Source organism: Dryas octopetala, chromosome 1, assembly GCF_963921425.1.
Source record: "Dryas octopetala chromosome 1, drDryOcto1.1, whole genome shotgun sequence".
In the NCBI taxonomy this organism is placed as follows: Eukaryota; Viridiplantae; Streptophyta; class Magnoliopsida; order Rosales; family Rosaceae; genus Dryas; species Dryas octopetala.
Window position 1 is genome coordinate 22403887 of NC_141366.1, and position 15526 is coordinate 22419412.

General features: G+C 37.7%; 1 protein-coding gene across 1 annotated transcript; it reads right to left on the minus strand.

The window, feature by feature from the left end:
• Window positions 1-4282: 4282 nt before the first annotated feature.
• LOC147299177 (uncharacterized) lies at window positions 4283-9837 on the minus strand. The gene is made up of 9 exons (XM_086229719.1): window positions 7556-9837; window positions 7056-7464; window positions 6260-6970; window positions 5802-6054; window positions 5468-5703; window positions 5175-5390; window positions 4969-5070; window positions 4810-4890; window positions 4283-4720 (listed from the first exon to the last, which is right to left on the minus strand). Exons 1-9 carry the CDS (start codon window positions 9835-9837, stop codon window positions 4283-4285), a joined length of 4728 nt encoding a protein of 1575 aa, XP_086085845.1.
• Window positions 9838-15526: the final 5689 nt, after the last annotated feature.

The following is a 15526-nucleotide window of genomic DNA, read 5'->3' on the forward strand; positions in this document are numbered from 1 at the left end:
CATCATGATCTACTATTCTTGATATATAAGCGTATTGTTTGGGTAAAGGTTATGATCAATATGATTGTGATGGGTGTTTGCCAGTTAATTAAAATATACAATATAATACTATAATAATATTTAGGGATGCTCTCTTAATTAACAAATTCAGATATACTCAAGGTATTAAATTTTGAAATTTTTGCCGAAAATTTTGTTTTGTTTTGTTTTGTTTTTTTTTCGAAATCGAAACACATATTTAACATTTTTTCGTGAAGATTTCGCCGAAATTTTCCTATTTTATATTTTTTTCAACTTCAGAAATTTACTAAAAATAGCTCGAGACTCCAAATAATTTACCGAAAAATTTTACGAACTCGTATTGATGAGTACTAATTTCTTATAACCTCAAAATCGTCAAATTGTTTTAAAAAAATTATGAAAAATCTTACTCTCATAATTTAATTCAAAAAATAATAATAATCGCCAAATTCTTGAATTTTCATTTTCATTTTCTAAAATTCATTTCCACACAACTAAGCTCTAGAACCACAACCAAAGGTCAAAGTTAGTTAAAATAAACTTAAAGAAATTTCTAATTCCTTTAAAAAAACTTTAAAACAAGTTTGAAAAATTGAAGTAACAAAATTACCATAAGCCAAAATTTGGGTTGTTACACTTAGTGAAGACAAAGCTTGGCTGGGTGAGAGGCACGGGAAAAATGGAAGGAGAGATAAAATAAAAATAAAAAAAAGGACTAAAGAGAGAGGCACGGGGAAAAAAAGTAAAGAAAGGAAAAAAAAAAAAAAAAAAGGAGGGGGGGGGGTTTGGGGCCTTTGGGCAATTGGGAAAAAAAATGTTTGGGATTTCGTTTAGTTATTTTAAACCTTAAACTCTAATACATTTCTATATAAAAAGATAATTAATAGTATCCTAAAGGGCCTAAAATCTAATATTATAAAGAATATAGAATATATAAGATTTAATGTATAAATTATAGAGTATATAGAGTATTATAGTTTAGATTTTAGTGTATAATTAAATTATACAATATAAAGAATATACTAATTTTATTTAATAATTATATTAATTTTATTTAACAGTATTTGCTCCAGCGCGCATTATATTCACCTTATATCACATGAAACCTACAATATAATTTGGTTTCTTCAATGTTTTATATCAATTTAGTAAATAATATGTTAAATAAACATATGGTAAAGTTTTATTAAAAATTTCTGTATTTTGATAGTAATTTTCGTTGTTTTTGTCTAATTTTTGTCAAAATTTAAAAATCTTTGAAATTTTCATTGAAATTTTCTCGAAATCCGAAATTTAATTCATTGGATATACTACATAATTAACAAACTTAATTAACAATATGTTTCTAAAAAAAAAAAACTTAATTAACAGTCTAACATAAATAGTATTAATTTGTCCTAAACAAAACGAGGTAATTTAATTAAATAACTTATTTTTATACAACTATAAGCTTTTTTGACCCTTTCTAAAAAACTTACTTTTCTAATCTTTTTTCATTTTTTGAGATTAAAATGCCCATAATTGAAAAGTTGTCGACAAAGTGGTGGACAAAAAGTGGTCGACAAGTGCTTTAACACTAAGTGGTCGAGTGCTATAGCACCTGTCGATCAAAAAGTCCACTTGAAATAGTGCTATATATAACACTTATCGACCAAAAAGTCTATTGAAAAGTCCACATTTGCAATTTTTACATTTTTTTTTCTTCTCCATTGAATCAAATCCAGATCCATTCAATTTGTTAACTTGTTTTGGACATTTCAGATGAGAATGTAAACTTGTTTTCTTTAATTAGCTAGTTAGCTAGATGAGAATGAAGATAAAAAACATAAATCATACAGAAACCATATCAGGGTGGACAAAAGAAACCAGATCCATATCCATATCCATATCATAAAGAAACCAGATATGGATTACCCAATCAATCAAAAAAGGTTACATCCCTTTCATAATTTTTATTAGAAGAAAAAAGAAAAAAAAGATTAAAAGAAAAAGAAAAAAATTAAAGGAAATGGAGATTAACAACGAGCTAGGGAGGGAGGTGGTGGTGGTGGTGTGAGGTTGTGCAATGGTACGAGATCAGTGTGAGGCTCCACCCCAAGAATTGTGTTGGTGGTGTGAGGCTGGTGGTGCAAGATCTAGGAGGTGCAGGGTGGCGATGGGTTGTGATGGAAGAGAGAGAGAGAGAGAGAGAAAGCTACAATAATTTTTTTTTTTTGGAGTTTTTATAAGAAAGGCGTTATGGACATTTCACACAAAAGAGAGTTATTTATGTTAGACTATTAATTAAAAGAGATTTTAGATATAAACTCAAAAACATAAGTTGATCACACAAAAAGGGATTTTAGATATAAACTAAAAAACATAAGTTGTTATTACCCCATTGACTTTTTGATATAGGCCCAAATATTTTATTTCTTTTATATGCCTATATTACCCCACAAGGCAAATAAGAAAGCAAATTGATCCTTAATTGATTTAATCCATCATCAACTCTAATTATGAATTTTAAATTTTGTATATTTGTATTGTTGTAATGGCAGACATAGGCAATGCAAATAGATAGTATGAAATATATTAAAGGGAAACTTTTAGTTAAAGGACTCCAACTAGGAAACTTTTAGTTAAAGGGCTCCACCCCAAGAACTTTTAGTTAAATTTCACTTTGTGTCAACTGAGGACTGAAATTTTTATTTTGTGTAAATTAAGGATCTTGTTTTTATTATTATTATTATTATTTTTTTATCTCAACTTTGAACCGACGTTGGACCCATTAAACCTCCACAAAATTCAAAAAAATTATACTTGGTTTAAAAATATGCATCTCCTCTTTACAACTATATAAAGATCACCCAAATCAGACTTCTACAAATCTTGATAATCGGCCTCAAACTAGAGTATCTGAAATTATCCAATTTTTCAGTTATTTTTCCAGAGGTCTAATTAGACAGTTTCTGGTACCCTACTTTAGGGTCAATTATCTAGAGTTGTAGATGTCTGATTTGAGTGATGTTTATATAGTTGTAAAGAGGAGATACATAGCATTAAACCCAGTATAAGTTTGCTGAATTTGGTGGAGGTTTGATAAGTTTAATGTCGGACCAAAGTTGAGATAAAAACTGAAAAAAAAAAAAAAATACAAGTTCTTAACTGACTCAAAATGAAAGTTTCAGTCCTTAGTTGACACAAAGTGAAATTTATGTCCTAAATAGAGACATGAGATATAGTTGAAGTACTTTAGCTAAAATTTTTCCTATATCAAAATATACACATAGAGGCACTTGTGAAACATATATAACTTAACCAACATGTTAACTGACACAAAATGAAAGTTTCAGTCCTCAGTTGACACAAAGTGAAATTTATGTCCTAAATAGAGACATGAGATGAGATATAGTTGGAGTACTTTAGCTAAAATTTTTCCTATATCAAAATATACACATAGAGGCACTTGTGAAACATATATAACTTAACCAACATGTAAAACAACATATTGTTTGACCTCACATATGTACAGAAGATAATTTGATCTCACATATATAGAAAAGATAATTTAACCTCACAGAAGTATAATGCTAGAGTTATATAACATAGCACTTGATATAGATAGTGAAAACTTTAGTGAATTTACACTACAAGAAAAAAGGGTTTGGGAGAGGAACGGAATTCGTCGCCCAAAGTAGAGTTTCGTCGCCCAAACTTTTGGGCGACGAAACTGGTTCGTCGAGCAATTCTTCGCCCAAAATGTGTCGCCCAAGAGTTTGGGCGACGAATCCATAAATTTCGTCGCCCAAAGACACCAAGGGGTGACGAATTTTTTTTGTCTCCCAAAACATAAAATTCGTCGCCCAAAGATTGTTTAGGCGACGGAAAATTTCGTCGCCCAAACACGGTTTGGGCGACGAACCCACTTATTCGTCGCCCAAAGCATGTTTGGGCGACGAAATTATCCGTCGCCTAAACAAGATTTGGGAGAGGAAAAGCTAATTTCCTCGCTGGAACGTGCTTTGGGCGACGAACAAATTTCGTCACCCAAATAGGGTTTGGGCGACGAACACATTATTCGTCGCCCAAATGTATTTTATTTAAAAAAAAAATTTTTATTTAAATTATATATATGAATTTAATATTAAAAAAAAAATCTTTATTCAAAAATTATATAAAACAAAATTAATAAATTTATATATATCCAAAATATCCATACAAAGTAGAAACAATTTAATTAATACATACAACAATTTAATTAATACATACATACAAATAACTAATGGCCCCCTAGGTCAGTAGCATCATCGACACCGGTGGAGGAGTCTGGCATGCACTGGTCGATGTTGGGCGGCAGCACAAACCCAGGTACAATCCTGGCCAACTGGCCAAACATCTGCTGCATCTGCTGCACCTTACTCGTCTGCTCCGCATATGCCGCTCTCGATTCTTCTAGCTGACCCTTCAACAACTGCACTTCAGTGGTCAGGTTGACTATATCTGCAGATGGCTGAGATGAAGACCCGGCGCTGAGATCACGAACCCGACCCGCTCCCATTCCGCGTATCTCCCTACCACGCCTAACACCCAGTGTCTCCGTCATAATACGAAGACCGGCATCGGGATCGGGGACTGAGATCGTCTCCAACGGAGTGTCCGGAGGGTACTGGCTGGCCACCTCCTCCAAATAACTCGCCTTCTTGGCGAGCATCTCAGCCTTCAAAATATTATACACAAGTTAGGAATTAAGAAATCAAATACAAAAATTTAAATTTGTGAAATAAAACTAAAATATAAAAAACTAACGTGCTTCGCCTTGCCCTTGTCGTTGCCGGGTCGGGCATAAACATCCCCGTAGTTGTCGACCTCCGGAAATTGCGAACCAGCCTGAAAAAGAATGTAATGTTGACAAAAACTCAAACAATACTAAGGAATATATATATATTAAATTAAATAATAGCGCACCTGACGATATGACTCCACCCGGTATGAGAAGGGCATGGAACCACCATGATGATCAATCCTTGCGGGCGCTTTCCGGTTCTGAAGATTGGCATTCGACTTCCTCTGTTAAATATGAAGCAAATTGGAAATGCACATATTAGTGTATACACAATAAAGGAATAACATAAGAAAAAATAATTGTGAAGTCTTAAAATGATATAACATACCAAAAATTCCGGACTCTGAAAATGAGTGCACAACCACTGCCACTGATCAAGCCGAGCTGCCATCTCCGGAGGAGGGCTGGCCAATGCCTCATCTGCCGATCCAAACATGTTATATTCTTTGTGCAGCTCGTGCTTCCATTGGGCGTACACTTTTCTCAATAACTTCTCCATATACCTAGCTACATCCGGATCCTCCATCCGAATGTCATAGTTTACCTGAAAAAAATGCAATTATCAAATTGTTAAGAATGATCAAATTAATCGTCCAAGTATATTAATCGAAATATACTCACAGAAATGGAGCCCATAATGCTCCTCTTGATGGCGTCATCAACCTTTTCCCAACTGGGGAAAAGCATGGGGCATTCACCACGGATAATCGATCCGACAAAGGAAGCGAAAGTACTATGCACCTCCTTGCTCGGTCGTAGGTGACCTTGCTCAATAACGATTCGAATCCTCTCGTTCGTCGTGCGAGTGATTCGCGACGCCTTCAACCCTCTACTTATCCCCCTCGTGGTTTTGGTACCTAGAAAAGCAAATATAACATATTAATTTCACAGTAATCTTATAACATCTAAATAAAATTAAACATAAACACAAGTGATGTGAAAACATTTTTCTTACTCTCTGATGATGAGGCAGTACGAGTGGATGATGCAACATTATCATATGCACCATAACGGTGACCCCGACGGGCCCTCCGTGCCGACTGAATCCCAGACCCAGTACTAGATGAGAGATCTGGGGATATCGCCGGGGTCGAGTCGCCCTGGGCTATGAGGTCGGGCTGGGCTGCAGGGGCGGGCTGGGCTGCAGGGGTGGACATAGATGCTAAAGTGGACCTCCGAGATCCACCCCTGTTCGAGATCAAACTCATCTGCACAATTCAATAAATATTTATGTTAGTAAAAAAGAAAACTAAAGTAATAACTTACTAATCTGAATCATCATTATCACTTACTAATATGAATCACCATTATCAATTACTAATCTGAATCACCACTAGAAATACTCATTTCATCATCATCATCATCGATACCATCAACATCATCATCTTCATATTCATCTTCATCTTCATCTTCATCTTCATCATCTTCATCTTCATCATCTTCATCATCATCATCATCATCATCATCGATGAAATCATTAACATCAATTCGGGGAAGTGGCCCAAGATCAATTGATAAGGCATCGATCTCAATTGGAGGAACGTCATGTATCTCGACTTGTTGTATGATAACATCATTGTTGTATGGATTAGGTATGGTCGAAGATGAATCCTCTTGATAGGCCACGTCATCCTGATTTTCTTTTTCTGGAATATCCCATATATTTCGATTCTGAATCATCTGAGCTACTTTCCAACCCACACCCGCCTTAGGGTCATCCAGATAACATACTGGTTTTGCCATTGTGGCAAGAATAAATGGATCATTCTCATACCATCGAGTGTTTGTATTCACAGATATTAAGTCGTAATCGAGTTTAATACTGTTGTTCCTATTCGGGTCTGTATTAAACCAATCACACTTAAATAACACAACTTGAAAGCGATGCGAGTACAAGACTTGATGTACACTCGTCAGATTGCCGTAGAAATCAACCGTGCCAGTGTCCAAGTTCTCTACACAAACCCCGCTATTTTGAGTGCTCAAGATGGCATCTCGTTCTACAGTTAAAAACTTGACTCCATTCACATTACATCCGGAAAACGTTTCAACCCATTGAATACCACTCGCCAAACTCATTAACTCCTTGTATAACGGCGAATTATCATCAGTCAGCTTTTCCATCTGTTAAAAGACAATGGAATTAATATATTACAAAAAATTTACAAACACATGAACGAACTGATCATTATTGTCAGTAAGCACTTACATGTTCCTTAAACCATTTAGGAAACAATTCCCGATGCTTTTTCTGTACACGTTCCATGTCCCATCTTGGATAGTCGCGCTTCATTAGTTCCTCATGCTCAATGCGTAAAGAGTCAACTTCTTCGCAATTGTTGAGTATGAACCAATGAGCCACCTCCATATCGTGTTTCGAGAATTCAACAGCTGATTTAGGGGCTTCGCCAAATGGTCGTGTAATTTGAGAAAAGACAGAAAGTGTCTCATTTTTTTCACCGCCGTCGTCGTTGCGTTGGGGGCGATTGAATGACGTCTCAACACTGCTGAGGTACATTGCACAGTACGTGATGGACTCATTTGCAATGTATGCCTCTGCTATGGAGCCTTCGGGGCGTGCCCGATTTCGGACGTACCTTTTGTAATTACCCAACATTCTGCAAATGTAATTACATAGTGAGAAAAATTTTATGAGTAACATAGAGCTGAACTTGGAGAATAGTAATGAAATAGTTTAGAAATTGTTACCTTTCTATTGGGTACATCCACCGATAACTGACCGGCCCAGCAAGAATTGCCTCTTGCGGTAAATGTATCATTAAATGAATCATTATATCAAAAAAGGCCGGTGGAAATATTTGTTCAAATTTGCATAGGATGTACACAATCTCATCTTTCAATTTTGCCATGTCCGACACGCGCAACGTCTTAGCACAGATATGCTGAAAGAACCTCGACAACCCAACAATCGGTTCAACCACATCTTCGGGCAAAAACTTTCGAATACCCACCGGAAGCAGACGTTGCAATAAAACATGACAATCATGACTTTTCAAGCCCAAAATTTTTCCAGAGTCGATTTTCACATTTCGAGAGATATTGGCCGCGTATCCATCTGGAAATTTGACCGATGCAAGAAACTTTAAGAATTCTTTCTTGTCCACAGGCTTCATGGTATAAAATGGATGTTTCTTTATCAATTTATCACCCTTCTTCGTTAACCACAAATGTTTCCTGATGCCCATTTCTTGCAAATCTTGTCGAGCCTTAATTGTGTCCTTTGATTTACCCTCAATGCCCAAGATTGTCCCCACCAAACTTTCGCACACGTTCTTCTCAATATGCATTACATCGAGATTGTGCCTGATTTTCAACTTGGACCAATACTCCAACTCGAAGAATATCGACTTGTTTGTCCAATTTAGATGTGCAGGTGACCTTGGCATATTTCGTTCTTTGTTAGAGGGATGTTTACCAATCCGGCCAAATTCTAAGTTATTCAACTGCCTCAAGATGTCATCACCAGATAATTCTTTAGGTTTCACGCCCATCTCCTTTTTTCCGTCAAAGGCCTCCTTACTGTGACGCCATTTATGATCCCCCGGCAACCATCTTCGGTGGCCCATATAACATACTTTACCACCATGCCAAGCGGAAGTTATATCTTTATTACAAGTAGGACATGCCATATAACCCTTGGTGCTCCAGCCTGATAAATTCCCATAAGCTGGGAAATCATTTATTGTCCACATGACTGCCGCACGCAAGGAAAACATTGTTTCGGTGGACTTATCATATGTCGGCACACCATTTTGCCACAATTCTTTCAGCTCATCAATCAACGGCCGCAAATATACATCGATCTCCTTGCCAGGGGATTGCGGTCCTGGAATTAATAGCGTCATAATTGTGAATTCTTTTTTCATGCATTTCCAGGGAGGCAAATTATAAGGAACCACGACCACTGGCCAAGTGCTGTGAGATGTGCTCATATTTCCGAATGGATTAAATCCATCAGTAGCAAGTCCTAATCTGACATTTCGTGCATCTGCTGCAAAATCCGGATATATCTTGTCAAATTCTTTCCATGCGCTTCCGTCTGCAGGATGTCTCATCACATCATCCTCAACCCGCTTATCTTTGTGCCACCTCATGTCACTTGCAGTATGTGTCGACATGTACAATCGTTGCAACCTTGGCTTAAGTGGGAAATAACGCAACACCTTTTGCGGAATCTGTTTCTTTCTCTCTACAGACTTGTTCTTATATCTCGGTTCATTGCACACAGGGCATTTATCCTTCCCTTGGTGTTCTTTGTAAAACAATACACAATCATTCTTGCATGCATGAATCTTTTCATATCCCAAACCGAGATCTTTCAACACCTTATTCGCAAGATAATGGGTTTCAGGTATATGATTGTTCTTTGGAAGCATTCGTTTCAAAATCCCCATCAACTGATCATAACTTCGATTCGAATGTTGATTAAGTACTTTCCAATGCATTAACTCCACAACAGCAGTTAGCACTGAGAACTCTTCACAACCAGAGTACAATTCCCGCTGAGCTTGTTTCAACAATCTCTCGTACTTATCAAACTCTTCTCTTTGGACTTCGGGCAACCCATCATCTTGATCCATATTATCGCTCTCTGTATCATGCTGACTGACTTCGTGATCTAGCGATGCATATGGATAAGCATCGTTTATTATGCCCATCACTTGGTCATTATCATCAGCAACAGATTCAGTAGGCTGCAGAATTGTTCGGGTCTCCGAGGACGTCGAAGCATAAACTCTCGGTTCACCATGATAATACCATGTCGTATAGTTGTGTGACATCCCAAATCTCACCAAATGAATTCTGACTTCACGCACTGTCTTCCATAAAGAGTTGTTACAATTCCGGCACGGACACCTTATATTATTCTGAGCATTGACATGTTCCTGTGCAACTTGGATAAATGACTCGATCCCATACAAATATTCATCACTAACACGATTCGTATTACGTATCCACTGTCGGTCCATGATGCCTGTTTCCATATTACACGACAATTAGAAAACGATGCGTCACCATTTTTCGTCTCCTTATGCCTCCGGTAAGGGCCCTATCCCATTCGAGAATGCACATATGTGTCGTGGTTGTTGGCTCAAACGACGTGGTTTTGATCTGGGAAAATTTCGGCAGCATCTCCCTATGGTTCTCCAAGTGCACGACGTAGATATTTAAAACAAATATCTAGTATGCACTCGAAGAACACATAAGGAGATGTTGCCGAAATTTTCTCAGATCAAAACCACGTCACATGAACCGCTAACCACAACACATAATTGTGCACTCCCAAACTGTCCATGGGTAATTTGGACAATTCAAGAATCATATTGGAGCGCAGTCACGCCAACCGGCCATGCGCGCGTCCAATAGACTCTCGAACGGGTCTAAGGTATCGATTGAAATTTAGTGTACAAAGTTATCCACTGATAACTTCGCACGACTAGTTAAATGTACAAAGTTATCGATTGATAACTTCGCACAAGCGCTTCGTGCCACATGACCTCACCCAGTACTCGAGGAGTGCTGGACTACGTCATCGAAAATTTTGCAATTAAAACTAAACTAAATGTAACATACAAACTAAATTATAATTTATCTAACAATATACATATAAGCATACAAACAAACTATTAAATTTTAGCATATAAAAACATACAAATTAATTAATGAATTTTATAATTAATTTTAACATACAAACTAATTCACTCAAAAATTTAATACAATTATATATGAAACATTAAATACTAAATCATACAAAAACTTAACTAAAAGATAGATTAAACACATACCTCACCAAAAATGCAATTATCCTTCACAACAAATGCAACACTATCCTTCCTTCACCAAAAAAATAAAGCATTGTCAAATATGGGCCCAACATCAATCTAAATTCAGATTTCACAACCAAACCACTAAATTAAAAAAACCCACAACATTAACTAATTACCACTAAAATCAGAAATTTCACAATCAATTTATGCAAAATCCACAACAAGTACAAAATCCACAATATTAGAAAACATAAAAAACAGAAAATACCATAAAAAACAGAAAATACCAATAAAAAACAGAAAATACCATAAAAAACAGAAAATACCCAAAAAAAACAGAAAATACCAGAAAATACCATAAATTCAAAAAAAAAAAAAAAAATACCTGTGAGCTGCGAGCTGCTTTCGGCTTCGAGTGGGGGGGGGGGGGTGAGCTGCTGGCTTCGAGGGGGGGGGGGGGTTTTGGGTGAGTGGTTTCGGCTGGGGGGGGGGGGATGGGTTTCGGGTGAGTGGTTTCGGCTGGGGGGGGTTTTGGGTGAGTGGTTTCGGCTGGGGGGGGTTTCGGCTGGGGGGATGGTTTCGGCTGGGGGGGGTTTTGGGTGAGTGGTATTCGCGGGGGTGGGTATTCGCGGGGGTGGGTATTCGCGGGGGTGGGATGCCGATGGGGGTGGGTGGATTTTCAGGGGAGGGGCGGTTGGGTCTCCGATGGGGGGGGTGGGTTTCGGTAGGGGGGGTGGGTTTTCGCGGGGGTTGGGATGCCGAAGGGGGGGGCGGTTTTGGGCTTCGGGGAGGAGGGAGGAGGAGGAGGAGGCGGAGGGAGGAGGAGGAGGGAGGAGGAGGAGGAGGAGGAGGGAGTGAGAGCTGAGGGAAGGAGCTGCGAGGGTGAGGGACGGCGCTGCGAGGGTGAGGGACGGCGCTGCGAGCTAGGGTGAGGGATGAGTGAGTGTCGAGCTGACTGAAGTGAACCCAGAAATGGGTATAAATTTAAAGACTTTGGGCGACGAACATAAATTCGTCGCCCAAAGAGACTTTAGGCGACGAATTAACACGTTCGTCGCCCAAAGTCACTTTGGGCGACGAATTCATGGTTGTCGCCCAAAGTATATTAAAGCGACGAACATGAATTCGTCGCCTAAAGTGACTTTGGGCGACGAACGTATTAATTCGTCGCCTAAAGTCTCTTTGGGCGACGAATTCATGTTCGTCGCCCAAAGTTGTTGAGTTTAGGGCACCGTTTTATCCCGCCATAATTTCAGACTTTGGGCGACGCACTGTTCGTCGCCTAAAGCTACATTTCGTCGCCCAAAGTTGAATTTTTTTATGAACCATCATCGTTCATACGTTCGAGCTCCAATACCAAACTTCTAGATCTCCAATTGACCTAATATTTTAGAGGAATGATCTTTGAGTGACAAACTAATAAATGAACGGTTCAGATCGTTAAAAACACAATCGACATATAAGGTTCTACATATAAATCAGTGGTTTTTGCATTTGAAGAATAAAATTATATCAACTCTTTCGTTAAAACCTTGTAGCTTCAATAATTGTGAAGACCACAACGTGATTATCACAATCAGAGCCATTCTTCATATATGTTCATACTCAAAGATCAACCCTGGAAAAAATCGGCTCAATCGGAGTTCATCTACCCGTTCGATTATTATTATAAGAATCAAGATCGTTCATACATCCTAAATGCTAAACCTTACTTCTACATCTCCAATTGAGTTAATTTTTTGCATGGATGATCTTTGAGTGAGCCACTAAGGAATGATCGGTTCAGATCGTTAAAAACACAATACAAAAGTGATCTTCTACATACAAATACACTTGAAGAGTATAATTATATTAACTTTTGGGTAGAAATTTTGGCGATTCAACAATTTGTGAAGACTATAATGTGATTTCAACGATCGGAACCGTTCATTCTATTCGTTTATACTAGAAGATCATCCCTGCAAAAAATCGGCTAAATCGGAATTCATCTCATACTTCGATTCGTATTAGAAAATTTACAATCGTTCATAAGTTCAACCACCGTTACCTAACTTCTACATCTCCGATTGAGTTAATTTTTTGCATGGATGATCTTTGAGTGAGCCACTAAGGAATGATCGGTTCGGATCGTTAAAAACACAATACAAAAGTGATCTTCTACATACAAATACACTTGAAGAGTATAATTATATTAACTTTTGGGTAGAAATTTTGGCGATTCAACAATTTGTGAAGACTACAATGTGATTTCAACGATCGGAACCGTTCATTCTATTCGTTTATACTAGAAGATCATCCCTGCAAAAAATCGGCTAAATCGGAATTCATCTCATACTTCGATTCGTATTAGAAAATTTACAATCGTTCATAAGTTCAACCACCGTTACCTAACTTCTACATCACCGATTGAGCTAATTTTTTGCATGGATGATCCTTGAGTGGGGAATTAAAAAATGAATGGTTATGATCTTTGGAAATACAATCGTATCGTATGCTATTACATATATAAAATTGTAAACAAAAAAGTATTCTTACTTTGGGCGAGGAACTACAAATTTCGTCGCCCAAAGTGATCTTGGGCGAGGAACCTAAAATTTCGTCGCCCAAACTAACTTTGGGCGACGAATTGTGAGATTCCTCGCCCAAACCATTATTACAAAACAGGATGATCCTTTGGGTGACGAACATGTTCCTCGCCCAAACTATGTTTGGGCGACGAACACAATTTCGTCACCCAAAGTGTCTTTGGGCGACGAAATGTATATTCCTCGCCCAAACTATGTTTGGGCGAGGAAATATTTTGTCACCCAAAGTAAGTTTGGGCGACAAATTTTCGTGTTCCTCGCCCAAAGGCACTTTGGGCGACGAACATGTATATTCCTCGCCCAATGTATTTCTCAATTAATTGTTTGTTGTTAATGTTTAGGCGACGAAATATGTTCGTCGCCCAAAGTAACTTTGGGCGAGGAACGTGTTATTCGTCGCCCAAAGTAACTTTGGGCGACGAACATGTTCGTCGCCCAAACCTATATGACTTTGAGCGACAAATTTTCTTGTTCGTCGCCCTAAATTTCTTTGGGCGACGAATATATGTTCGTCGCCCAAAGTTTAGTCGCCCAAATATGTTTTTCTTGTAGTGTTATATAATCAATCTGTATGATGAAAAACTGCAGCAACATATATTTATAGCTAGCTATGGCGTCAAAGTATATTGGAACACATGCTAACAATCCATAACCAAAAAACTGTAGCAAGGAGAGGTATACTGCATGTTTCAATTTATTCATGGAAAGAATATTTAACTTTAGGGAAAAATTTTCAAACATGACACCTATTTTGGGACACCAGTTTGAGTTTGTCTTAATGTAGGACACATATTTAGGATTTGTGTTAGTTTGGGACAATCCGTCAACTCCGTTAACTTTTTCTTCTAAAAAAAGATAATTTGGTTATTTCATATTTTTAAAACAAATAAAAAAAAAAGTGTTACTACCCAAAAAAATCAAAACTTTTTATTTTGAGGAAAAAAAATTCATTAAAAAGTTTAAAACTAAAAATTAATTTAAAAAAGATTAAAACTAATAACAAAAAAAGCAAAAAAAAAAAAAGACTGAGATGCAGCAGATCTAGGATTGCACCAACCTCACCCACACTGCCCCAACCTACGACCTATTGTCGACAACAGCTTACCCATTGGTGGAGGCCTTACCTGCCGACTCGACTGCAAGCTCCTCTCTCTCTCTCTCTTTCTCTCTCTCTCTCTCTTTTTCTTTTTCTCTCTCTCTCCTTTCCACCCCTAGCCTGCCCGACTACCTTCCCAACTCAGCAACGTCGCACCCCATTCAACCCAGCCCTAACCCGGTTCGCACCCCCTCCCTTAGCCCCAGCCCCCGTCGCACCCCCCCTGCCGCTTTCTTCTTCCCTGCCCAGAACCACCCCTGCCTCTTTTCCCCCAACCCAACCTAGCCCTTCCCCGACCACCCCCCTTCACCTCAACCCAGCCTGCCCCGCCCCACCCCTTCGCAAGCCCCCCCACCCAGCCCCGACGACTTCCAGTATGCTGGCGTCGCCGCCGTTTGAGTCACCATTAGAGAAAGAGAGAAAGTTTAATTCTTTTTGTTTTTTTTTTTTTTTCAATTTTAATCTTTTTCAATTTTTTTAATTTCAATTTTAATATTTTCAGTTTTAATGTTGTTTAGTTTTAATCTTTTGTAATTCTAAAAAAATTAGTTTTAAATATTTTTAGTATTAATCTTTTTAGTTTTTTTGTAGTAACTTTTTTGCTTTTTTTTTTTTTTTTTAGTTTTTATTTGTTTTAAAAATATAAAATGACCACATTATCCCTTATTTGGACGGAAAAGTTAACGGAGTTGACGAATTGTCCCAAACTAACACAAATCCTAAATATGTGTCCTACACTAAGACAAACTCAAACTGGTATCCTAAACTAAGATTGACCCCAAAATACGTGTCTTGTTTGAAAATTTTTCCTTTAACTATATATGTTCATTCACACAAAAACCCAAAAATTCTTCTTGACTGGATGATGATTCAAAGATCATATATATTTCTTGAGTGATGATTCCTTAATTTCTTTATTATTCTATATAATGCATATGGCTAATTCTAGAATATAATGTATAACCAAGTAACAAAAATAAAATTAGTGGCTCACAATAATTATTGACCATGGATGAATAATATATCTTAATTCTGCAATGCATATGTAATCGGATAATTGGATGTACACTTAAGAGGGCAATCTTTAAATTATCATATAAACTTGTTACCCTACAAAATCACGACAGAGATTGTCGAGAAATCCGAAAAGAACACTGCAGTCCTTATATGTGATTGCGGGCGTGCCACTGCACGGCCGAGAGGCCGGATG